The sequence below is a fragment of the Trichoderma evansii genome, assembly GCF_050947405.1.
Source record: "Trichoderma evansii strain SZMC 28006 chromosome Unknown GGI43scaffold_3, whole genome shotgun sequence".
Lineage (NCBI taxonomy): Eukaryota > Fungi > Ascomycota > Sordariomycetes > Hypocreales > Hypocreaceae > Trichoderma > Trichoderma evansii.
Window position 1 is genome coordinate 26,310 of NW_028145203.1, and position 22,801 is coordinate 49,110.

Sequence of the window (22,801 nt, forward strand, 5' to 3'; positions counted from 1 at the left end):
TCAATTCTTCTTGCACAGCCTTTTGGAACATTCGCAACATGTCTAACCCGTCGCAGCTCTTTTTACTAGCTGATCATATAAAGCTATCGCTGCTCGAGTGGCAGCGTGCTCAAAATCTCGATCCCGACGACAACTCCCACAATGGTGACGTCTCACGTTCGTTCGACCAGCTGCGTAATGGCATTGCTTCGCTAGAACAGGAGAGCGCTCGCCTCCAAGAGGCCGGTGATGAAGTGTTTGTCTCCCACTTTGGCCGCCTATATACACAAGATTGCGATATTCTTACTGTTTATCTTCTCTTTTACTAACTCTCACCAGGGCCTCCCAAGCCATTACTGAGTCTCTTCCAGGACTGCATAAACAGTTTGACGAGTTAATATCTCAGTACCACTCTCTTGCCGGCTCATCGTCTCAAGAACCCGGTGAAGAATCAGACGAACTCTCGTCATCGGCCAACCAATCTACTCGTAAATCAAAAACCGTACGATTCAGCGAAAACCCCCCTTCACCAACCCAGGAACTATTCGGCCGCTACCGCGATGATCCGAATGCCTCTTCTGAATCTCTCGGATACAGTGACCATGCTGCCGGATTATCCAATCAACAAATACACGCGTATCATTCACAAATCTTACAAGAGCAGGATGATCACCTTGATCGCCTGGGAGAGTCCATAGGGCGGCAGCGGGAACTCAGTATGCGGATTGGTGATGAATTGGAAAGCCACATGGCCATTTTGGAAGAGGTTGATGAAACCACTGATCGCCATTCCAGCCGACTAGATCGAGCCAAGAGGGCTCTGGGAAGAGTTGCGAAAGGTGCTTCGGACAACAAGCAGATGGCGATCATTTTCGCTCTTATTGTTATACTTGTGCTGTTAATCGCTATTTTGAAATGATCTTACCGCTATATGTCACTACTGGATTATCATACAACATTGGCGTTGGCGTTGGCGTTGGCTTGGCGTTGAAGAAACCAGTTGGTTCTAAATGGTTGCATGCTTTAGTGTGATACTCGGGGTACTTTCGCTATGGTACACAAACTAATCCCATAGACAACTCGCACAATAATCACCATTATCGATGTTTTGCTTCCCTTTCAAAGAGGAATTTATTTTTCACACTAGTAATATAATTAGGTATGATAGTGGTTCTTGTTCTTACAATCTAGAATTCGCTGCACGATGACCCTGTTCTGCATTTATCATGTAGCAAACCAAAGGGGTGTTACCGAATCACATCTCCTTCTTTGTCAATACCCTCGAGACTTTCGAGAATGTCACTACCTCCTAGCATTCCCGTCCCCCTTCCTACGATCTTCCCTTCATTACACCAGATTTCATGAAATTTCACACTCTTATCGCTTGAGGCAACAACAATGCATCCCTCGCGAGACTTTCGATCGGAGTGTACTGTGTTTGAGTTTGCCAAGCACCGGGGATAAGAGATGGCATACAGAGCTCGAAGTTCTCCCTCCCATGGGATCGCTGCAACCTGCTTGCATTCTGGCCAGCTGAAAATGGCAATGCGGTATGGATGTTCTGGCTCTGTATATCCGAAGGTAGCAGCGATCTCACGTCTCGTTGATGACCAAATAAGGGCCGTCACCTGAGCCGAAACTGCAATGGTAGCTAAAGCTGAGCCTGAAGTTGTATGGAAGAAGTGGATGCATTTATTATTAGACCCACCACCCGTTGCAACCAGTCCTTCGCGCCAAGGGCAAAATGCAATGGCTTTGACTGCAGCTTTGTGTATCCAACGATGCTTCTCTGATCCGGGGCCCAACCTCCGAATCGGGGTGGACAGTGGTCTTGCAGGGCGTACGTCGACTGTATCCTCCTAGTCAATAGCATTATCTCGCTTAAGCAGTCGTTCTGGGGATGATGTGCAGCCTCTAGCCTGGCCAACATAGCCTGCTCTGGTGCTTTCAGTTGCCAAATGCCATCCAGACCACCGCGAGCTGTTTGGGACGGATTCCTGTTTTTCGACAAGAACGCTGTCTGTATCAAAAAGGCAGCATAGATTATCGTTTCCTCCAGAGGCAAAAAGTTTCCCGTTTGGTGACCAGGCCAGACCGCATATCTGCTGGCTGTGAAGTGAAACTTTAGCAATGAGATAAATTGTTCCAGGCCAGGTATCTCGCGTAACCTCCCAGCCCATCGGCCACTCTACTACATAGTAGTATACTACGCCGGTATCATCACCGACAATAATATCTTCGGTCTGCACGGCGATGCCGGGGTTAAATGGGTTTCTAGAAGGCCTCATGGTGGTTATCGGACGCCAACTCACGCAAGATATTGGAAAAGGCTGTTGTACCTGGAAGCGGGGGAGTCCATCATAGATGGATTTGAGCACCAAGGATCCATCTGAGCGTCCGATAGCTAGGATGCATTTCCCTCCTTGAATAGAGGAGAAGGATACTGATGTCAACCATATATTATTTGAAGGAGATCCATGCATGGGCCGAGGTCCCGTCCCTTCAGACCAGATATATAAGACATTTCCGAGGCCGACTGCAAGCTTTTGGCAGACTGGTGAGTAGGCCAAAACGGAGCAGTAAAAATCATCGCGTAGGTCTGGGGCATCGAGAACCCTTTCATGCATTAGCTTAAACCAATGGGTCTATAAGTTATTGCAGAATTTTAATTACCTGAAAGGAGCCGCAGGAAGAGACCGACGTTGCAACGGACTGTAGCTCCCTACCAAAAGTTAATACTTTCCATTTTGCTTAGTATGAACACTGCAAACATGGCCTCATACGGGGAAACTCATATAGATCGTCATCATTATTAGCGCTTGCCCAAGAAGCTTGCCCCAGGCCTGATAAAATCGACATTGCACGAATGGGAAAATCAGGGGTAGCTGGCCGGCAGCAAGTGAAATCCAGAACTCGGCGAATGCGGTCAATCCTTAGCGCAGATGCAATGCGGCCGTGGTAAAAATGTGAATCATCATCACGGCAGCTAGGCCTCGTTGTATTTACAGACATGGTGAAGAGACGAGCTGATGTGCTACTTCGGGCTGGCCGACGATGGTTACGATCTGTCTCCGCCGTCTCTGTTCCAGGAGCCAGGCCGCCTACTATCCATACGTTCCCTTGGCTTGGCTGTCTCGTTGCCGAATAGTTGTGTGAAGAAGGGCTCCTCGCTATCAATCTCGATCAGCAAACTAGCCTCTACAGCTCTACCCCCCTCCCCCTTTTTCTAGGGAGTTGGACAGACCTCGGCCCTGGTGTTGACCAGCCAATGCTACGCGAGTTTCGCCAAAGACATGTGCTTGAGGACGCTGAGGCGTTGAAAATGGAACCAAAGGGGCCCTCTTCCTTCTCAGCAACTTCTCGGTCGGCGAGAGGTCTTGAAGAGACTTTGTTGTCTGATACACCTGCCTGCTGGACTCATCGCTATCCCGTCGAGGGACAAATCTGTCTGGCGTGCGCAGGCCTCCGCCGCTGCATTTCTGTCGAAAAGGGGGCGTACTCGCAGCATCTTTGCTGCTAGACGCCAGATTCAACTGCTGCGGCTTCCACGCAAGGAATGGACGGTAAAGCGCTAGACCCTGAGATAGCTTCGGCAGTCGTTCTGGTATAGCGCACGAAGCCTCCACCTTGGATCTCTCAGCTGATGTTCCTGGGCCATGATGTGATCTAATTTCATGCTCATCGGTATGCGAAACAAAGCTGCCCCTAGAGTGCCGTGGCGAGGTTGGCGAGTCTGCAGAGCCTCCATCTATTGATCCATATCCAGAGTCAGATCTGGGAAATAGGCAGGTGACATTTGTTGTGTTTTGGTCTTCATGCCGAGTATAGACCGCGTTGTTCGTCATTAACTCGATGGCCGTTGAAGAAGTCATGGCACGAGCCAAGCACTGCCGGTTGGCCCACTCACTGCGGCCCTTGAGTCCCTCCAGCTAGGCGAAGGCGAGATTGTGTAAATGCTGCTGCCTAATTGACGACACATGGAACTGATTATTGCGAATGCTCTCGGTAGCAAGGAGCTAGCTCACTGAACACCAATACCGACCACTTAGTTCTGTAATAATACAAGGCTGTGTGATGTACGAATCGCCCAGCCGACCACCACTTAATTCAACATCGTAGCCACGAGAGCTACAGATACTTTGATGCTTGGTGGGGGGTGGTTATAGGGGGGAGAGAGAAGCCTCACGGCCAAAGAGAAAGATGGTTGTTGCTGGCAAGCTGGAGTTAAGCATGGTGTATGCTCTTCTTGCCCTCTTTGAAAGTTAATGTTGCATTGCAGTTGCTGCTGCTTTTTTTGCTGTTGACGACTGCTACAGGAGCGCTTTCCTTTCGGGATATAATCTCGGCCATATAGGGATACACTTGTAATGTTAGTGCCTGGTGTTTTATGCTAGCTGAGAACGGAAGGTAAGTGGTTGCAGATAGATACATGCACGTATATAAGACTTGCTAGGACCTGGGCACGTGTGAGAACAGGTGCTTACTACTTACTACCAAGATAGGCATCTTGTTACCTTTGGCAGGCTGACAGGTGCTCATCTAATAGTAATCAGTCTCAACATCTGCTGCTTGGATGGTGGTGTGATTTGTTGTCATAAAAACGTTATAGACTGTATTATGGACTCTACGAACAGAGGGACCGTAATTCTATCAATCAGATATTACTATCTACGTGGAATTAGCAATGCCAGCAGTAGCGACAGTACAGTATCACCATTATTAATGCTATGTAGATTGTAGTATAAGGAAGTTGCTCAATTCCCCAGCAATGGGTAAAATGCTGGCACCATGTGGTGATTGCAGGGTTGCATAACGGCTATTTAGCATACCACTCAAGGGCCATATTAACGTGTAAGAGCATAATGTTTACCTTAATTACTAGCTTATATCGCATTTTAATTCGCGCCGGCCTCTGACTACTCCACCTGACACAGGCAAGCAACTCCTATGGCGACGATTCCCTATTCGGTAGGTAACAGCAATTGATCCAGACTACCGCTTGTCAGTTAAATCACGTAGCTACTTCGGCCCCTCTAGGCTGGGTCATCCTCTCCCACATCCCATACCAGCGCTTGCCGGGACTTGAAAGCTAAAAAGTACTAGGTAGTGTTTCACTTCCCCCCATAGCACGTTCGCTGAGCTCCCTGTAAATGCTAGAGGACATCCTGAATATGCTTTACCACCAAGCTTGTTGCAAAGCATTAAATCGATCGGTCTGGCATTGAATCAAGTACCTACCCACCTGGTAGAAGCGGTAGTCTAGTAATCGTGCTAAATCTCAATGGCTCGGGCAGGTAATACCAAGGCATAATGCCGCACCTAGGGCCGGCACATGTCGTGGAATATTCCTAGGACTTACTCGTGGAAGCGCCCATTTACAGAGATACCTTCATCCAAGGTAGTGGCAGCTCCGATAGGGCTTTCTTGCTCTAAGCGCTCACTCTGTGTTCCTGCAGAGCTCCCCATGGGGCTGCTGTGAGGAGACCACATTGATTGTGACTTAAAGTCCTTCCTTCTTCTTCGTAGGCGCCCGCTCTGCTTTCTCCCCCACGGAAGAGCTGCATCGGCTGCTTCCTCTCCAGGGTATAGCAGAAAAAGCGCCTTCGATAAGGCTACTAACGTAAGCCTACTATATATGATATGTGTATACAAGATGGGAACGCAGGGGTCTAATTCCTTAGCCTCGGCGCGCTTATCCAGGCAGCTCGCAGTGCCCTGCAATCTCCTGCCCAAAGAGGAAAACTGGCAGCGTCCTGGGCGCGGCTTGGACGAACCTCATCTATAGCGGCGGTGGGCCCATGGCTGATGGATCACGCTCACGCTCATGCTGGAGAGGGAGATGGAGCTGCCGAATGGCCAGCGGAGAGCATTAGAGCTCGAAATACCACGTTGTAGGCGAGTCAAACTTGGAGATTCTGGCTGCGTTTGCCAATGGCAATGAACCCTATGCTAAGACGCCTATCATAGCGGCTGCGAGGCGCATCACCAGATGCATAGGTAGGGCATGGCAAGTGGCATCTGCAGCCGGCAGCAGATCAGGCGCATGGGCAGCCTCTCGCAAACGCTGACTTCTTGGAATGGGCTGGCGCTTCGCTTCGCGCCTGGGATCTTGGCCCCTGAGACATTCCCTTCCCCCGGGCAGTCGGGTGTCCTCTAGGCATATCGGAGAAATGCCGCCATCAGCAACGTTGCTAGACTTGGCAACGTACGGCATAGTTCAGCGATATTGCGCCGGGGCTTCCCCTGGATATGCTTATCTTCTGAATCTGGGGAATCTAGGAATTCTACGAGTCGACAGCCGAGCATTGGGCACGGGACAGGGGTCGCACACTCCTGCTCCCGTGGAGACGATGGCACTATTCTAGAGTAGACAAGTGAGCATAACGTTGCGATTGACCATATTGGCAAAGCATGGGTTACATACTCGTGCTAACAACCTGAAAGGGAAGCTTGATAAGTCAACTTCAGACTTCGTAGAACAATAGGAAGCTCCGCATTGACTTATAAATATACTGCCTGCCCATCCAGCACTTCAGATGAAAATTCCATCCAGCAGCAGCAACTTGGAGAGCTCCATTCAGCATCAACTTCTTCCTTTCAAAGTATCTCTTGATAAGCTTCGCTGAATCTCAAATATTTCACCATGTTGGGTTTCCTCGGAAAATCCGTGGCCCTGCTTGCTGCGCTGCAGGCCACCCTCACCTTTGCATCTCCTGTGTCTACAAACGACGTCACAGTTGAGAAGAGAGCCAGTGGATACGCAAACGCCGTCTACTTCACCAACTGGTGAGTGAAGCTAATTCGTGGTCATGGGTTTCAGTGCTAACTATTGGTGATTAAAGGGGCATCTATGGCCGCAACTTTCAACCCCAGGACCTGGTTGCGTCGGACATCACTCATGTCATCTACTCGTTCATGAACTTCCAAGCAGATGGCACTGTGTAAGTTTTGTAGCCAAGAGATGGTGTATCCTAAATATCTATCTTCAGTTGCTGATCGTTTCCTCTATAGCGTCTCTGGAGATGCCTACGCCGATTACCAGAAGCACTATTCTGATGATTGTACGATAACCCTACCTCCCTAGTGCTCTTAATTTTAAGCTATGCATGTATAATAACACCTATCTCAGCTTGGAACGATGTCGGCAACAACGCGTACGGTTGTGTTAAGCAACTGTTCAAGTTGAAGAAGGCCAACCGCAACTTGAAGGTCATGCTTTCTATCGGTGGCTGGACCTGGTCCACCAACTTCCCTTCTGCTGCAAGCACCGATGCCAACCGCAAGAACTTTGCTAAGACGGCCATCACCTTCATGAAGGACTGGGGTTTTGATGGAATTGACATCGACTGGGAGTATCCTTCCGATGACACCCAGGCCACCAACATGGTTCTTCTGCTTAAGGAGATCCGATCTGAGCTAGATGCCTATGCGGCCCAATACGCTCCAGGATACCACTTCCTTCTCTCCATCGCTGCCCCCGCTGGCCCAGAGCATTACTCTGCCCTGCACATGGCCGACCTTGGTCAAGTTCTCGACTATGTCAACCTTATGGCCTATGACTATGCTGGTTCTTGGAGCAGCTTCTCTGGACACGATGCCAACTTGTTTGCCAACCCGTCCAACCCCAACTCTTCACCATACAACACCGATCAAGCCATCAAGGCTTACATCAACGGAGGTGTTCCCGCAAGCAAGATTGTTCTTGGCATGCCTATCTATGGACGATCTTTCGAGAGCACCGGTGGCATTGGCCAGTCTTACAGCGGAATTGGTTCTGGAAGCTGGGAGAACGGTATCTGGGATTACAAGGTTCTTCCCAAGGCCGGTGCTACAGTCCAGTATGACTCTGTCGCACAGGCATACTACAGCTATGACCCTAGCTCCAAGGAGCTCATCTCTTTCGATACCCCTGACATGATCAACACCAAGGTCTCTTACCTTAAGAACCTCGGCCTGGGAGGCAGCATGTTCTGGGAGGCTTCTGCTGATAAGACTGGCTCCGACTCCTTGATCGGAACAAGCCACAGAGCGCTTGGAAGCCTGGACTCGACTCAGAACTTGCTGAGCTACCCCAACTCCCAGTACGATAACATCCGAAACGGTCTTAACTAAAGATCTTTTCTTCTTCTTCTATGGTTGTACCAACACTTCAAACGTTATGAGAAACGATTATGCGGGGAGTGTTATTTTTGAGTAAATAGTTGCCTATTTATATGAATCTGTACATAAAAAATTAGTATATAAGGAGACAAGCAGGATCTGGAATTGATTACCATGATTCTCACTCACTTTCCCCCCAAATATTTCTCAACATTTAAAATAGTAGAATTTAGTAGCTTCTTTGAAGTTGAACACTTACAGTTTGTATTCCACTAGGTGTTTACAGCATGGAAGAAATCGTTGTTAGCGGTAAAGCAACTCAAGGAAGCAAAATATTTGCAAACCGATGAAGGTCAAGTACGTTATAGCTGAATTTAACTAAACTATGAAATATCAAGTCAGATGTTTATGTGAAGAAAACACGCACTCACGCACACACACACAAAGAGGAAAAAAAAGAGAGAGATTTAGATGGTCTATATATTTGATTTTTGATGCATTCTAATTTTGTCATACCTAAGTACCTCCCTAGGTACTTACTATTAATATGTACTTCGACCTGACTTTCAGTTTCTCTGCGGCTTGTGATTTTGATGCATTGGAAATGTTCCTAGTACTTATGGTAGCTTTGGATGCAGGTTGTGATACGGGGTACAAAGCACTTTTGTCGCGCTAGCAGTGGGCATTTTGCTAACAAGATTAGCGCTTGCACGTGACTCAGATCCAGCCGTGTTCACGACGCGGTATCACTTTACACCAACGTGAGCGAGTCGCAATCGTTTTTGGTCCATGAGTGCCCGTCACACTGCGACTTCCGCCCAAAATGCAGTCACAATACCGTGCTTATGCCCAGCAGGCGCCACAGAGGTCGCCGCATCCTCCAAACCAGCGGCGTGGAGGGATTGGTATGATTTTTCAAACCTACAGGCCAAATCGCATTTCGTCTAACCAACCCAGGACCCATGATGTCGTCTGGACCACATCCTTCTGTTCCTCTCACACAAGCGCAAATTGCGCAACAACAACAAGCGCAGGCTCACGCTAGCGAATTGGCGAAGCGAAGAAGCCGCAAACCGACAGACAAGAATATTCCCGATGGCGTGGAGGATTGTATTATCGATGCCGATAGCGTCAAGCGATACGTCGAATTGAGAGAGATTGAGAGATTGATTGACGCTACAATAACGCGAAAGAGACTAGATGTGCTTGATGACGCAAAACGAAGCTCCAAGGTCGCATTTATCTCACCCACTGTTTTGAGTTTTGTGCAGCCCAACTGACAGTTTCTTAGTTGCGGAAAACGTTGCGAATCTGGATCAGCAACACTACCGAAGATCAGATCTGGCAAGGAGAAAGCCTCAATGCGGATTCTTTTGACTTTACTCCGGCTATGGAAGCATCTTACCGCGTGAAGATTGAGGGTTACCTTTTAGATGAAGATGATAGCGTGGTTGATCAAACGAAGAACGATCAGCTAGAGGACAAGCCCGCCAGCACAGAGACGAACCAAAAGAAGCACCGATTTTCGCATTTCTTTCAATCCATTTCTATAGAATTTGATCGCTCCCGATTCCGGAGTGGTTCTGAACACACGGTAGAATGGAGAAGGCCAGAAGGCTCGCAAAACCAAGCGGCCCCTGCTGCGCCAACTGATGGCGACTTTGACGAATTTACTTTTAAGCGTAATGGCGACGAGAATATCAACATCACAGTCAATCTACAAAGATACGAGTCACCCGAGCGATACCAGCTAAGCCCTGAACTGGCGCAAGTAGTTGATATGACCGAAGCGACGCAACATGAGGCTGTTATGGCCCTGTGGGAATATATTAGGCTCTCAGGGCTGCAAGAGGATGAAGAGAGGCGTAACTTTCGGTGCGATGCCTATTTGAAAAAGGTTAGTATCTTTGCTGTCTTTTAATATTCTTTTTGTGATTACTAAGTGATATAGGTTCTTGGACGAGATTCGGGTATTATACCAATGCTCAGTGAATATGTAATGCCACATCTTCGCCCCTTGCCTCCAATATCTCTCCCATATACAATTCGGGTTGATGAAGAGTTCCACAGAAATCCCCAGCCTACGGTCTATGACGTTCAGGTATTGGTAGAGGATCCAGCCAAAGCCAACTTGCGCCCGATATTGAATAACCCTCAATACGCGACCACGTTGAAGCAAGTTACCGCACTAGATGAGCAGCTGGCAAGGCTTGTACAAGCAATTTCCATGTCCAAAGCCAAGCACTCATTTTTCACATCGCTGAGCGAAGATCCAGCTAACTTTGTTAAGAGCTGGCTCAGCTCACAAAAACGGGACCTTGAAATCATCATGGGAGAAGCAGCAAGCGATGCTGAAAATGTTGCCGGTGATGAGTGGCGGCGGGGCGGGAATAGTAGTGTATGGAACAGCCAAAATGCCAGGGAGAGCGTCAACGTTTTACTCTCCAGGCAACGGTGAGACTCTACAGTTTTTGTGTGATGATTTGAGATGAAAGCGCACGTCATCGTATATGCGTGGGATGAGAAATGGGAGGGAGAGAGGGAAGGAGAGGAAGGAGGGAGTGAAAGTTGCAACAGCAATTCATGATCTGTTGCTCGGAAAGCTACGGTATAGATAAAGGGGCCACCTGGGTGTGGTGTTTATCCAGCGAACTTATTGCCTGCACTCTGAATCAATTTGTAATATTATCTTTCTTAATGGCATGCCTTGACCCGCAGATGACTTGATGTGGCCCCAAACTCCACGGTATTAATAAACTCCAATACAAAATGAAGACTGAAAGCAGAAAAAGAGAAAAAAAAAAAAAAAAAAAGAAAAATTGGAAGGATGGCTAGCAAGACGCTCATTGATGACACTTCTAACTATGCACGCTCTCCCCAAGAATCGAGATAAACTATGATGCGCTAACAGAGCGTTGAGAGACCACAGGAGTCGATGGCATATTACGAATTTGCTTTATCAAAAATTCTCGTTCATCAATAAATTGTTCGTCATCAGTTCGATCCTCAAGGAAATGCGCTAGGAAGGTCAAGAGCTTCTCGCGGTTCATGAGCAAAATCTTTTGAACGGCGATGGATTTATGAGGATTCGCAACGAACACCTTGAACACGTGGAATCCTTCGTACTGGACCATTTTCCTGTCGTCTCGGAGAAGGTTCATGCATATTTTCAGATGCTCGCCGCTGTCGACGTACGCCGTCATGACGCTGTAGTTGGACCGGTCTAGTAGGAGTTCGCCAAGGAGTTTGATAGACTGTCGCTTGGTGACATAGCTGTTCGACTGTACCAGGGTATTGTTATACTTGTCGAAGAAGAGGTCGAAGTTGGTGGAGAGATATTTCGGAATCAAGTCTTTGTGCCGTGTTAAGAGCTCCTGTTTCACAGTTAGAACATTCCGTTTCAAGTGTATTGTGTCTGTTGTAGCATTGTTTCCCCACCCGAAAGGTCGTAAAGGCATCCGCAGCAACTTCAAAGGAGCTCTTGTTAATCCAGTCGAAAAACCTCCAGAAAACGCCTCGGCCACTCTGGGGTCGGTTGCGGTCAATGGCGGCGAGTCCCTTGCAACTGGATCCGGGTTCATCGCCGTCGTCGTATAGGATTATGGCCGCCGCAGCCTCATTTTTTAGAAGCTCTCGAAGAACCGATCCCGCTGGGGTGGCGCTCTCCTTGTGGTCGTAGGCGCGACAGAGCTCGACTAGGACTTGAGGTCTGTTACACACCACGTACGACAGGGCGATGGGGTCGCTTTTTGGAGCTGCCGCTGCGGGCCGGAAGCGAAATACATAGGAGAAGATGACTTGGGTATCCTTTCGCGATTCAAACGGTAGGCGATAGAGGTTGGTAGCTAGGAGGTGGAGCAGGTCCTCGTCTATCAAAGCGGTGACGAGCTGATAGATCTGCTCGGGTGAGCTCTCAGTTTCTTAAGCTAGTGTTAATGCACCCAGATGGCTAGGCTGAGGACAAGTGGGATGGAAGAGAGGGGGTCATCAATTCCAGGGAGCGAGTACCTTGAGTGCCTTGGAGAGCGACCTTCATTTGATTGAGCACGCGAGCAAGCTCTTCGGCCTGATCGTGGTTGTGTTAGAAGCAGTTCCTCAGACGTCGTGGGAATCTGTTGCGTACCTTGGAGACTCCGTTAGGGCTTTCAAGCTTCAGGATATGCTCTCGAGCTTGCCTAGGTAGATCGGCCGCAGCCCGCGATCTGCCTCTCCCGAACAAGAAAGACATGGCTGGGGTCGTACGGCTGTGAACTTGCGAGGGTCTGGTCGTCTCTCTCTCTATTTGTCTAAACGGTTGCCTCTAGACATAACCCTCCGTCTCACATCGGCCGCCTAAAAGCCCTGCCGGAGGCGCTATTCGTTATCCGCTTGCTCTGTTTCCAGGGCGCTCCGCCCAAGGTGACAAGCTGTGAATAGGGATGTCAACTGAGATGCGTCAGCGCGCCGCTGCCCTGTGTATACGAAGTACTACACGGATTTAGGCCTATCAGGTGCATAGTGCATAATGCTGCTCCATAAGGCTTAGACTCCACAGCTTATGCTGCTGTTCTCGTTTTAGTGCTCAGACATTATAGCCTCTGGAAATGCATTTTAGTGATTGCCTCCCCCACTTACCCTCTAAGGAATAATGAGGGGCTGTTACAAAGCCCCTCCATTTGAACTTTTGACTCACCCGGGCCGAAATTCAAACCTGTGAGTCTTTGGGTGTTGACTCTTCCCTTTCGCTTTATAAATTTCGGATTTCTCTCACTCCTCTATCCAGTCTGTTTATTGGCGAGAGAGAGAGACACGAGCATCATGTCTATCGATTTTCCCAAGGAAGAGGAGGTCATCCTCGAGCGATGGCGCTCCATCAACGCTTTCCATCGCCAGGTACGTCAATATAGAATTTGTTTCCTGCTGGCTGAAGCGCATCCTGACTGACAAATCTCAAAGCTCGAATTGTCTGCTGGTCGCCCCCCTTACACATTCTACGATGGACCTCCATTCGCTACAGGTCTTCCTCATTATGGCCATCTGCTAGCGTCCACCATCAAGGATATCATCCCTCGATACTGGTCCATGAAGGGCTATCACGTCGAGCGAAGATTTGGATGGGATACTCACGGACTCCCTATCGAACACGAGATTGACAAGAAGCTGGGTATTTCTGGAAAAGCTGCTGTGGAAAAGCTTGGAATTGGGAAGTACAACGAGGAGTGTCGCGCAATTGTCATGCGCTACGCTGCGGAGTGGAGGGTTACGGTTGAGCGCCTGGGACGTTGGATTGACTTCGACAACGATTACAAGGTCAGTCAATCTTCAACTTTCTCCTCCCCCGATTTCTAATCTACGAAGATTATTGCTAATGTACTGTTACAGACCATGGACCCGAAATTCATGGAATCGTTGTGGTGGGTGTTCAAGCAGCTTCACGACAAAGAGCAAGTGTATCAAGGTGCCCGAGTTATGCCTTACTCTACGGTATTGACAACTGCCCTGAGTAACTTCGAAGCCAATCAAAACTACCAAGATGTTACGGATCCAGCTGTCGTCGTGTCGTTCCCACTTCTGGATGACCCGGAAACTTGTCTTTTGGCATGGACGACCACCCCCTGGACACTGCCATCGCACCTTGGTCTGGCAGCGCATCCAGACTTTGAATATCTCAAGATTAAGGATGGAAAGTCTGGAAAGACCTACATCATTCTCGAGAATTTGCTCGGAACTCTGTACAAGGACCCCAAGAAGGCCGACTTTAAAAGAGTTGGTACAGTCAAGGGATCAGAAATGCTTGGGTGGAGATATCAGCCATTGTTTGACTACTTCTATGAAGAGTTCAAAGATGTTGGATTCAGAGTCCTGAATGCTACATACGTCACATCGGATAGCGGTGTGGGAGTCGTTCACCAAGCCCCGGCTTTCGGTGAAGACGATTACAACGTGGCATTGGAGAACGGCATCATCAACGAAAACCGCCCCCCTCCGGATCCGATCAATGAAACCGGTCACTTTACTGATCGAGTTCCCGAATTTGCCGGTATGCACGTCAAGGAAGCCGACAAGCACATCATCAAGCACCTCAAGAAGGCCGGGCGATTGGTCGTCGAATCTCAACTTCGCCACTCGTACCCCATGTGCCCCCGTTCTGATACTCCCCTTATCTACAGAGCTGTGCCTTCTTGGTTCATCCGCATTCCAGAAATTATTCCAAGCATGCTTAAGAACATTGAAGACTCTCACTGGGTTCCATCATTTGTCAAGGAGCGTCGTTTTGCCAGCTGGATTCAAAATGCTAGAGATTGGAATGTTGGAAGGAACCGATACTGGGGAACTCCCATTCCGCTCTGGGTTTCTGACGATATGGAAGAGCGTGTCTGCGTTGGAAGTATTGAGGAACTCCGAGAGCTCAGTGGCTACACTGGAGATCTGTCCGATATTCACCGAGACAAGATTGATCATATCACTATTCCTAGCAAGAAGGGTAAGGGGACCCTGAAGCGTGTTACAGAGGTCTTCGACTGTTGGTTTGAGTCTGGCAGCATGCCATATGCTAGTCAACACTATCCTTTCGAGAATGTTGAGAAATTCAAGAACTCATTCCCTGGTGACTTCATCGCTGAGGGCCTGGATCAGACACGAGGCTGGTTCTATACTTTACTGGTGTTGGGAACACACTTGTTCGGCACTTCACCTTTCAAGAACTGTGTGGTGAACGGTATCGTTCTGGCAGAAGACGGAAAGAAGATGTCAAAACGATTGAAGAACTATCCTGACCCGAATCTTGTGATGCAGAAGTTTGGATCGGATGCTCTACGACTCTACCTTATCAACTCTCCTGTCGTGCGGGCAGAGCCACTACGATTTAAGGAGAGTGGAGTCAGAGAAGTTGTCCAAAAGGTACTTCTGCCACTTTGGAACAGCTACAAGTTCTTCGAAGGCCAAGTTGCGCTTTTGAAGAAGGTTGAGGGTGTTGATTACATGTGGAACGTTGGACTGGAGACTACAAACACAAATGTGATGGATAAGTGGATTCTGGCCAGCTGTCAGAGTCTGTTGCAGTTCGTCAACGAGGAGATGAAAGGTATGTGGTCAGATGCTACCAGGCTTATATCTCCTGGTACCCCATTGTTATAAACCGGGACTAACACTTAATCAAGGATACCGACTGTACACTGTGGTCCCTCGACTACTTGAGCTTATTGACAACACGACCAACTGGTACATCAGATTCAACCGACGCCGGTTGAAGGGAGAGAATGGATTGAACGATACCCTACATGCGCTTAACGCTCTGTTTGATGTTCTCTTCACTCTGTGCAGAGGATTGGCTCCCTTCACTCCTTTCCTGTCCGATACCATCTATCAGAAGCTCCTTCAGCACATTCCGAAGGAATTGCAGGCCGAAGACCCTCGAAGTGTTCATTTCCTACCATTCCCAGAGGTTAGGGAAGAGCTATTTGACGCCGAAGTCGAGCGACGAGTATCAAGAATGCAGCGGGTCATCGAGCTGGGTCGTGTTTCTCGTGAGCGCAGAACCATTGGTCTCAAAACACCACTTCGAACCTTGGTTGTCATCCACCATGACAACCAGTACCTTGAGGATATCAAGTCACTTGAATCCTACATTACTGAAGAATTGAACGTTCGAGATTTGGTGCTCTCATCGGATGAGGCCAAGTACAATGTCCAATACAGTGTGACCGCTGACTGGCCGGTTCTTGGTAAGAAGCTCAAGAAAGACATGGCTCGGGTCAAGAAAGCCTTGCCTACCTTAACTAGTGAGCAAGTGCAAGGATATCTCATTGACAAGAAGATCCTTGTCGATGGCATCCCCTTGGAAGAAGGTGACCTTGTTGTGCGCAGAAGCGTAAAGGAGGACGAAGCCTCCAAGAAGCTGGAAATTAACACAGACGGCGCATTATTAACTATTTTGGATTCTGAGATATACCCGGAGCTGGCTCAGGAAGGATTGGCCAGAGAGATTGTCAACCGAGTGCAGCGTCTGCGCAAGAAGGCCGGCCTGCAGCCCACTGATGATGTCAAGATGGAGTACCAGGTTGTGTCTGACCCTGAGAACCTCGGACTGGCAGATGTAATGGTTTCACAGACTGCTACTTTCGAGAAGGTTCTTCGACGACCTGTCGAGAAGCGCGAGGAGGGAGCTACTGGTGAGCTCATTGCGGAAGAAGAGCAAGAGATCCAGCAGGCCATTCTGTTGCTTCGCCTTGTAAAGCTTTAAAAAAGAAGCTGAGAACTAGAGCTCAATGCACCCAATCAGACTAGAGTGAAATTTAAAATAAAATAAATAAAAAAAATCTTGCTAAATACAAATTGTACGCATTAATCAATTAATTAAATAAAATCCATTGCCATGGTTATATTTTCTTCATTGCTGCCTGTATTTAAGAACCAGTCTTGTTAGTCTCTGAGTACCTATGAGAGGAAAAAAAACATAGAGTGAGGATCAGAAGATCTACCAGATAGCAATCTTTTAATCTCAGGAATTCCCGAGCACACTTGTCCTTGGTCACGTCGTTATAATCTGCCACAATGCATTTCCCGTAGGCCGTTGCCTATTGAGATGGTGTTTTAGTATCAGCCACTACTAGCAAAACCACAGGCAGGGTTTTGAAACACACCTCTGCTGCGCATTTAGCAACGGCCGTTGCAACTTTCTGGATCGGGCGGCGGGAGGTTTGAGGATTCATCTGTGCTTTGTAAAAGAGCTTCCAAAGATATTGTATTGGAATAAGGAGTTATTTGTGTGTTTTGTGCTGCGTGGAAGAACGAGGGGCTGAGTATATTTGGTCGAAAGTAGATTTTTGAGTGTCTTGGAGGAGTAGATACAGTGTAGTAAGTAGAAGCTCGACTAGCGCTGTGGGGAAGCTGGTGGTGGTGCTGAGGTTATTCTATGTCATGAGTGGCATGGAGCTCGCGCAGCATATATGTTTAAAAATCGACCAGGAGGTTATATAATTTCAAGTAAATCAAAAATTGGCAATAAATAAACAGAAGCAATCATTTAATTATTTTGAACACCGTGTACACATAAAAGAAACCATGGCATGGCGTGGTTTTCAAGCACTGTGGGCCTTTTACTGTATTGCCTTTTTGTATCTTTATGACTTCATGAATCTATCCTATAGTTGAAATGCTACTTTGCCCTGTCATCACTCTGAGCCAGGTTTCTCGAGCTGTTATTACGGTGCTCTCTGGCAAGAATTCCGGGAAACATCATGGGATCGTTCCCAGATACGTGACTATCTGCCATGGTGCCAGCAGGCAGATGTGACTCCGCAGTATGAGCCTCGATGGAGGGTGCATGCCCTTCTGGGATTGCCTCCATATGATCGGCCGCTGTATTTGCGACTGAAGAAGCAGGCTTCTTGTTTTCCTGCAGCTCTATTCCCTGAGCGCTTGCTGATGCGCCGTTTGACACCATTTCATTAAATGCGAGATACCTGGTTAAACTAAATATTGGGTTAGTACGTACGTATTAGTGGAAAATACAAAGAGAGGAAAGTAAAGCAAAGGAAAGAAGGGCATAGGAGGTAATGATTGCTTACACGTCTCTCTCCTGCAAAAGTGTATGATACCGGAACTCTTCTCTGCGATCAGGCACGTTTGTCTTCACCATCTTGTTTCCCTCCTTCCCAGGTTTTTCAAAATCTTGACCCAGCCACTGCTGCTTGATGGCCTTTTCATATCCGCTCTGCTTCACCGAATTCTTTCCCAACTCGCACATATCAACAGAGCTTAGCTTGTAGATCTGCGCAGCTACAGCGTATTCTTCTATCAAAGGCTCCTTGGTGAACGCAAATTGCAGCGGATCGTCTGTGGATAGTGAGACATTCAGGCCACGTCTGAAATACTGATGGAACGGGTTTCGTTCGTAGGCCAAGAACAAGGCATTATTACTCAGCGGTGACATTGCGATACCAATTTGATCCAAATAGAAAATATATTGTAGCAAGGGAACTTTCCGCAGCAACAATCCGTGACTAATGCTATGGCAACACAATGCCGCCACAGCCAAGTGCTCGCTATCGCCTGCCTCTCCGCAATGAGGTCGTAAGACGAACGTATTGAAGCCACGACTCCGTCGGAAGTGGTTCAAGGAGGTCATATTAGCAAATAAGAAATAGATCCAGTAGCTATACGGAGGGTTCTGTTTCGTATCCCAGGCTTTGGGCACGGGGAACTTCCTGAAGAGCCGCCTTTCGGTTTTGCTTTCGTCGTCCACGCTGTCAAAGCCAATGACACGCTGGAGAAATATGTGTAGCTTGGGATGAGAAGAAGGATCTCTTGTGACTTCAAACAAAGGCTGAAACACATTCTTGATGACTTGCTCAAACGTATCCATCAAACCACTGGCTTTGTAGATGTCGTAGAGGCGAGGGATCTGGACTAGCCAGCGAACGTTGTGGGAAAAGAGCTTGTTATCCACAACCCACGCCGCGAGCTTATCCCACTCATCCAAAGACTTGCCGTAGACAGATATGCGCCACTCTACCATTTGGTATTTGCTGGACTCTAAATCGGAGATCACCTCTTTGGTAATCTCAGCTAGGTAGCGTCCATGGATGAAATTGTCCGTCTTAAGAAAGATTGTCCTAAGGCGCGACTCGCCGATAGGGTTGTACTTGAGATTGAATTTATCGAAACGGTGAAATGAGTCAGTATGTGCCTGATTGGTTAGCATTCTATTGTGCCAAGAAGACTGTGAGCTACATATGCCGCGACTTACATGCATGTCAAGCGTGTCTATACTTAAATCATACGCTGTTAAATTAATACTGGCAAATACTTCTGCCAAAGTGAGATGTTTTCCATCTCGGAAGAGCACCACTTCGTTTGGATACTTCTTCATTTTACTCTTGATAAACCGCAAAAGATGCTTTTGGTTCATACAGGCAGAGTGGTGAACGTGTGTATCCACCTTTCTAACGTTGTAGAAGTCTCGATGTGGTACCTTTTTGCTATCCGCGGTCTCTTGGTATTCATTGAGGAGAACATACAGATTGAATTTTCCTTCTAGATACTGGAGCCGGCGGAAAGCAAAGCTCTTGCTTGGACCGTCAGACGAAACTGCAAGAATTTCTTCCAGGTCCATATAGAATTCTCGGATAGTAGGTACTCTTATGGCGGGGGTTTTACTGGTCGAATTGTCAAATACCTGATAAATGCCTTCGCTGTCGAGTTCAAAGGTCATGTCACCACTCTCTGGTAAGGGCAGTAAGTCTTCCAAGCAGAAGTCATCTCCAATATCTTGGCCGGGTTTTCTTTTCCGAGCTGGCCTTTTTCGTTCCTGAGCAGAAGAGCTTACACCTTGCTTCCCAGTCTCGTCGATGCCATGGCCATGAGCATGACTTTGAATCCATGCAGGGTCAGGAGGAGGGGGATATATGTCCCAGTTAGGGTCATCTCTAGGATTATCATTTGGCCCCTGAGACGAAAGCGCAATGTACTTGCGTCTTACGTCAAGTATTCTATGTATTTGCTTGGCAATAGCACTGAGCTCAGCTGTTATGTGAGGCTCAGTATCAAAAAGACCATTCCCTGGCAAGCCGACAGAAGGCTCATTGGCAATTCTTGCATCGTTGAAGGCCTGGCTGGTGGGGTCACTGGGCTTAGGATAAGATGCATTAGATGGACCTGTTGACCCAAACAGACTGGCAGGGGTGTCTACGATTTCTGGCTTGTCTAGCATTTGAATTAGCAATCCGCTTTTGTTATATTTTGCAGACGGATTGACTAATCACCATCAGAGTCGAGGATTAAGGAATCAAGTCCGTACTCGGTGGCCGGGTATGAGCCTGAAAGAATATGTGGACTGCCAAAGGGAGTTGACTGCGGCCAGGGAGAATTTCCACTGCGCGCATCAATCTTGCTCCTCTGATAGAATAATTTTGCATCCGTTTGGGTCATCTGAAGCTCTGCAACTGGATCATAGAAGGTCGTGCGCTCTGGGAGATCGCGCAGCAGCATTCCATCTTGGAGATGTTCTTCGTGGTTCGCCAGGGACTCTGAATGCTCTTCAGGATCGATCAAGCCGGTGGTAGCCGGGCTCTGTAGAGCTTCGTCGTCGCCTTCATCCCTGGTACGTACTGGGAGTGACATACTGCCACTATGTAACGCGTGGTCTAAAGGAGAGTGATTAGGAAGAGTGGTTACGGGAGTTTAAGCAAGCAGAGCGAGGGCTATTAATCTTCAAAACAAGAGGGGAAAAAGAGCTGATGTGACGCCCGCTTTGTTAGGTGGGATAAGAATACGGCCTAATGGATGGAGCTCGCCAAACATTCCAAACGCACATCCCTGGTAAAGACTTACCAGTCATGGCTTCAGGATATTATCATAGTACATAAATTCTCCAGCAATGGCGAGAATCAGAATGCCCAAAGCGGCACAATCAGAATGAAGAGTCCGATATCGATTATTTTAAGGTTACACGGAAAGGATTAGAGCGAGAAACCGCGGCAAGGTATTCTCAGGCACAAACAAAGCACTAATTGGATTAAACCTATTCCGGGTATTATGCCGTCCAGACTAGGACTAGCGCATCTCTACCTATTTTAAGCATGAGATGGGCGACAGGCCGTGGCTTGCAAGACAGATGCACTCCTATAATGTACTTCTTTGCAAGTAGTGGTAGGCAGTAGTATATTTGTATGCTCTCAAGGAATTGGTAGATGCGAGATAATAAGTACTATTCCTATAATATGAATGACGGAACACTCCATATCTGGCGCTGACAAAGATAACCTGGAAGTTGTCTGTGATGATCAGCAGCATGAATGCGCTTTGCACCGGTTCGCAGACACTTATAATGCTATAGGCCGACCCCTTATTGCTGAACGCAAAAAGGAGCATATAAAAAGTTAATTCTATACTCTCTATAGACTCTCTCTAATGCCATTCTAGATCCTATGACAACTGCTTATCCGTCTATATACTATATCTGGTATCTTCAATCATAAGACGAGATATGTACGCCGTACACCCAAAAAGACTCAACTCAGCAGTAAGCAAGCTCTCATAGCTAATGTTAAACTTTTTTCTTTTCCTCAGTCGGGGCGGGCTTTGGGGCAGGCTTTGGGGCCACGCTGTAGATACCTGCGGCTCCAAATACCACAATTGCGCTAAGTATGGTATTGATTGAGAGGGTATTGCCAAACAGCCAAATACTTAATAAGAGGCTCATGAGTTTTCTAATGCTCAGTATGATTGTAACAGTGAGTGCCGATGCGTTTGCCGCCAGAAGATTTACGCCACGAATACAGGCATATTGGGTCATCACGTTGACTGCCAGGTAGGCTAGCTGAGACGGAACTCGTGTAAGTGGCAGTGACGAAGCAAATGGTATGTTTAGCTCAAGCGGTGTGCTGTTGCTTAGCTCCACTAGATTGCGTCGCATAGAGGGCATAAAGGGCAAGAAGAGAGGCAGCGCCAAGATATGGGCGTAGAAGAGATTTTCTTTCCACTGAGGCCCATACTTGCGATATGTTGCTTCAGTATACAAGCCCATAATAGATGAGAGAACTTGAGCCACAAAAATGATCAAGAGCCCGACGTTAAAGACTGGCTCAGCGCTACCTTCGCTCGTTTTCTGTTCGATTGGTTAGGAAAAGCAATAATATTAGTGGTGGTTCAAGCGTTACCTTGTCATTAGAATCCGACCAGGCGGCCAGACTGACGCCGATACTCAACAAAAACACTGCAAAAACTTGGACCCGTGAATATGTCTTTCCGCAAAAATAGCCTGCAGCCATAGTTGTTATGCTACCCCCGGATCGCAGAATAATATGAACCGGCACGGATATGTTGTAGCTAAAGGCATGATTGTTCAACACGTTGATGGTGAAGAACAGCAGGATATTAACGAGCCATCGGCGAAGCGGGACGACGTTGGGAGCAAAGAAGAACGGCGGGCGCGTTTTATCGAATTGGGCTACATAGCCGGTGATGGCGATGAACAGGAATTGAAGGAAAGTTACGAGCGTTCCTACGTGGCGTGGATAAGTATATGCGTGTCATCAGTCTTGTATGGAACCGGGCGTGTAATTATACCATTCGTGGGCTCGAAGCTGTACAAGTTAAATTTAAGAACTAGTAACTGGCGTGGGCTGAAGGGGCTTACTTGATGATTGCTTCTAAGGCGTATACCTATAGGCCAGAAAGTTATTGAGCTGGACAAGAGGCAGACGTGGCTATGGGGATGTAGCACATACGTTGGAGCAGCATCCACCAAAGATCAGCACGGTCATTACCGCCGTAGCAAACAAAGTTGAGCCGCTGTCCACGGCGAAACGGCGAACAACATTTGCCAAGGTGGGAGATTGAGATCCTTTGTTAGATATAGACTGAACACCCTTGGCCGGTGTCAGTTTCGGTAGAGGCTCCATTGCGGCTCCGATTGCGAAGTGAATGTCATATCGTGTCGAGGAATTGAGACTGCCGTGGACAGGTAATCAATAACACTACCGCTGTCAATTACCAGGTATAAATTCTGGATTGCACCTGTTAGTACCTAGTCAGGCTAACTGCCAGGGGTATATCGGAGATCAGCACTAGCGTATGGCGTTTAACACAATAAAAGGTATATGAAAACGCGCTGGTAATTAATTTAAAGATAACTATAAAAATATTAATTCAAGCTATTAGTATATAAAAAATTAAAATATAAATATTTATTTTATATAATTACTAATAAGAATATATTAATATTAATTTATATATAAAA

The 22,801-nt window shown here is 47.6% G+C and overlaps 8 protein-coding genes across 8 annotated transcripts; 4 read left to right on the top strand and 4 right to left on the bottom strand.

The window, feature by feature from the left end:
- Positions 1–38: 38 nt before the first annotated feature.
- GGI43DRAFT_380117 (syntaxin) lies at positions 39–898 on the top strand (the record flags this gene model as incomplete). Its single annotated transcript, XM_083202936.1, has 2 exons — positions 39–235; positions 319–898. 2 exons carry the CDS (start codon positions 39–41, stop codon positions 896–898), a joined length of 777 nt encoding a protein of 258 aa, XP_083063722.1.
- A 118-nt stretch (positions 899–1,016) lies between these two features.
- On the bottom strand, positions 1,017–3,851 carry GGI43DRAFT_431010 (WD40-repeat-containing domain protein; the record flags this gene model as incomplete). The annotated part of the gene is made up of 5 exons (XM_083209360.1): positions 1,017–1,838; positions 1,908–2,595; positions 2,653–2,701; positions 2,763–3,149; positions 3,224–3,851. The coding sequence occupies 5 exons, from the start codon at positions 3,849–3,851 to the stop codon at positions 1,227–1,229; spliced, it is 2,364 nt and encodes a 787-aa protein (XP_083063723.1). The 3' UTR covers positions 1,017–1,226.
- A 2,557-nt stretch (positions 3,852–6,408) lies between these two features.
- Positions 6,409–8,278, top strand: GGI43DRAFT_232590 (glycoside hydrolase). Its single transcript, XM_083200543.1, has 4 exons — positions 6,409–6,765; positions 6,822–6,920; positions 6,991–7,040; positions 7,109–8,278. Exons 1-4 carry the CDS (start codon positions 6,623–6,625, stop codon positions 8,089–8,091), a joined length of 1,275 nt encoding a protein of 424 aa, XP_083063724.1. The 5' UTR covers positions 6,409–6,622; the 3' UTR covers positions 8,092–8,278.
- A 411-nt stretch (positions 8,279–8,689) lies between these two features.
- On the top strand, positions 8,690–10,755 carry GGI43DRAFT_232432 (SWIB/MDM2 domain-containing protein). The gene is made up of 4 exons (XM_083200542.1): positions 8,690–8,984; positions 9,037–9,311; positions 9,371–9,976; positions 10,031–10,755. The coding sequence occupies exons 1-4, from the start codon at positions 8,903–8,905 to the stop codon at positions 10,535–10,537; spliced, it is 1,470 nt and encodes a 489-aa protein (XP_083063725.1). The 5' UTR covers positions 8,690–8,902; the 3' UTR covers positions 10,538–10,755.
- Positions 10,756–10,893: 138 nt separating this feature from the next.
- On the bottom strand, positions 10,894–12,575 carry GGI43DRAFT_395147 (Mo25-like protein). The gene is made up of 4 exons (XM_083204843.1): positions 12,203–12,575; positions 12,088–12,145; positions 11,518–11,999; positions 10,894–11,453 (listed from the first exon to the last, which is right to left on the bottom strand). Exons 1-4 carry the CDS (start codon positions 12,305–12,307, stop codon positions 10,974–10,976), a joined length of 1,125 nt encoding a protein of 374 aa, XP_083063726.1. The 5' UTR covers positions 12,308–12,575; the 3' UTR covers positions 10,894–10,973.
- Positions 12,576–12,736: 161 nt separating this feature from the next.
- GGI43DRAFT_395150 (isoleucine--tRNA ligase ILS1) lies at positions 12,737–16,386 on the top strand. The gene is made up of 4 exons (XM_083204844.1): positions 12,737–12,951; positions 13,015–13,368; positions 13,441–15,142; positions 15,219–16,386. The coding sequence occupies exons 1-4, from the start codon at positions 12,877–12,879 to the stop codon at positions 16,298–16,300; spliced, it is 3,213 nt and encodes a 1,070-aa protein (XP_083063727.1). The 5' UTR covers positions 12,737–12,876; the 3' UTR covers positions 16,301–16,386.
- Positions 16,387–17,215: 829 nt separating this feature from the next.
- On the bottom strand, positions 17,216–20,049 carry GGI43DRAFT_420664 (AMP deaminase; the record flags this gene model as incomplete). Its single annotated transcript, XM_083207846.1, has 4 exons — positions 17,216–17,531; positions 17,628–18,748; positions 18,809–19,755; positions 19,824–20,049. The coding sequence occupies 4 exons, from the start codon at positions 20,047–20,049 to the stop codon at positions 17,216–17,218; spliced, it is 2,610 nt and encodes an 869-aa protein (XP_083063728.1).
- Positions 20,050–20,665: 616 nt separating this feature from the next.
- GGI43DRAFT_395157 (nucleotide sugar transporter family protein) lies at positions 20,666–22,669 on the bottom strand. The gene is made up of 5 exons (XM_083204845.1): positions 22,290–22,669; positions 22,199–22,224; positions 22,129–22,145; positions 21,720–22,063; positions 20,666–21,667 (listed from the first exon to the last, which is right to left on the bottom strand). Exons 1-5 carry the CDS (start codon positions 22,461–22,463, stop codon positions 21,107–21,109), a joined length of 1,122 nt encoding a protein of 373 aa, XP_083063729.1. The 5' UTR covers positions 22,464–22,669; the 3' UTR covers positions 20,666–21,106.
- Between the last annotated feature and the right edge of the window lie 132 nt (positions 22,670–22,801).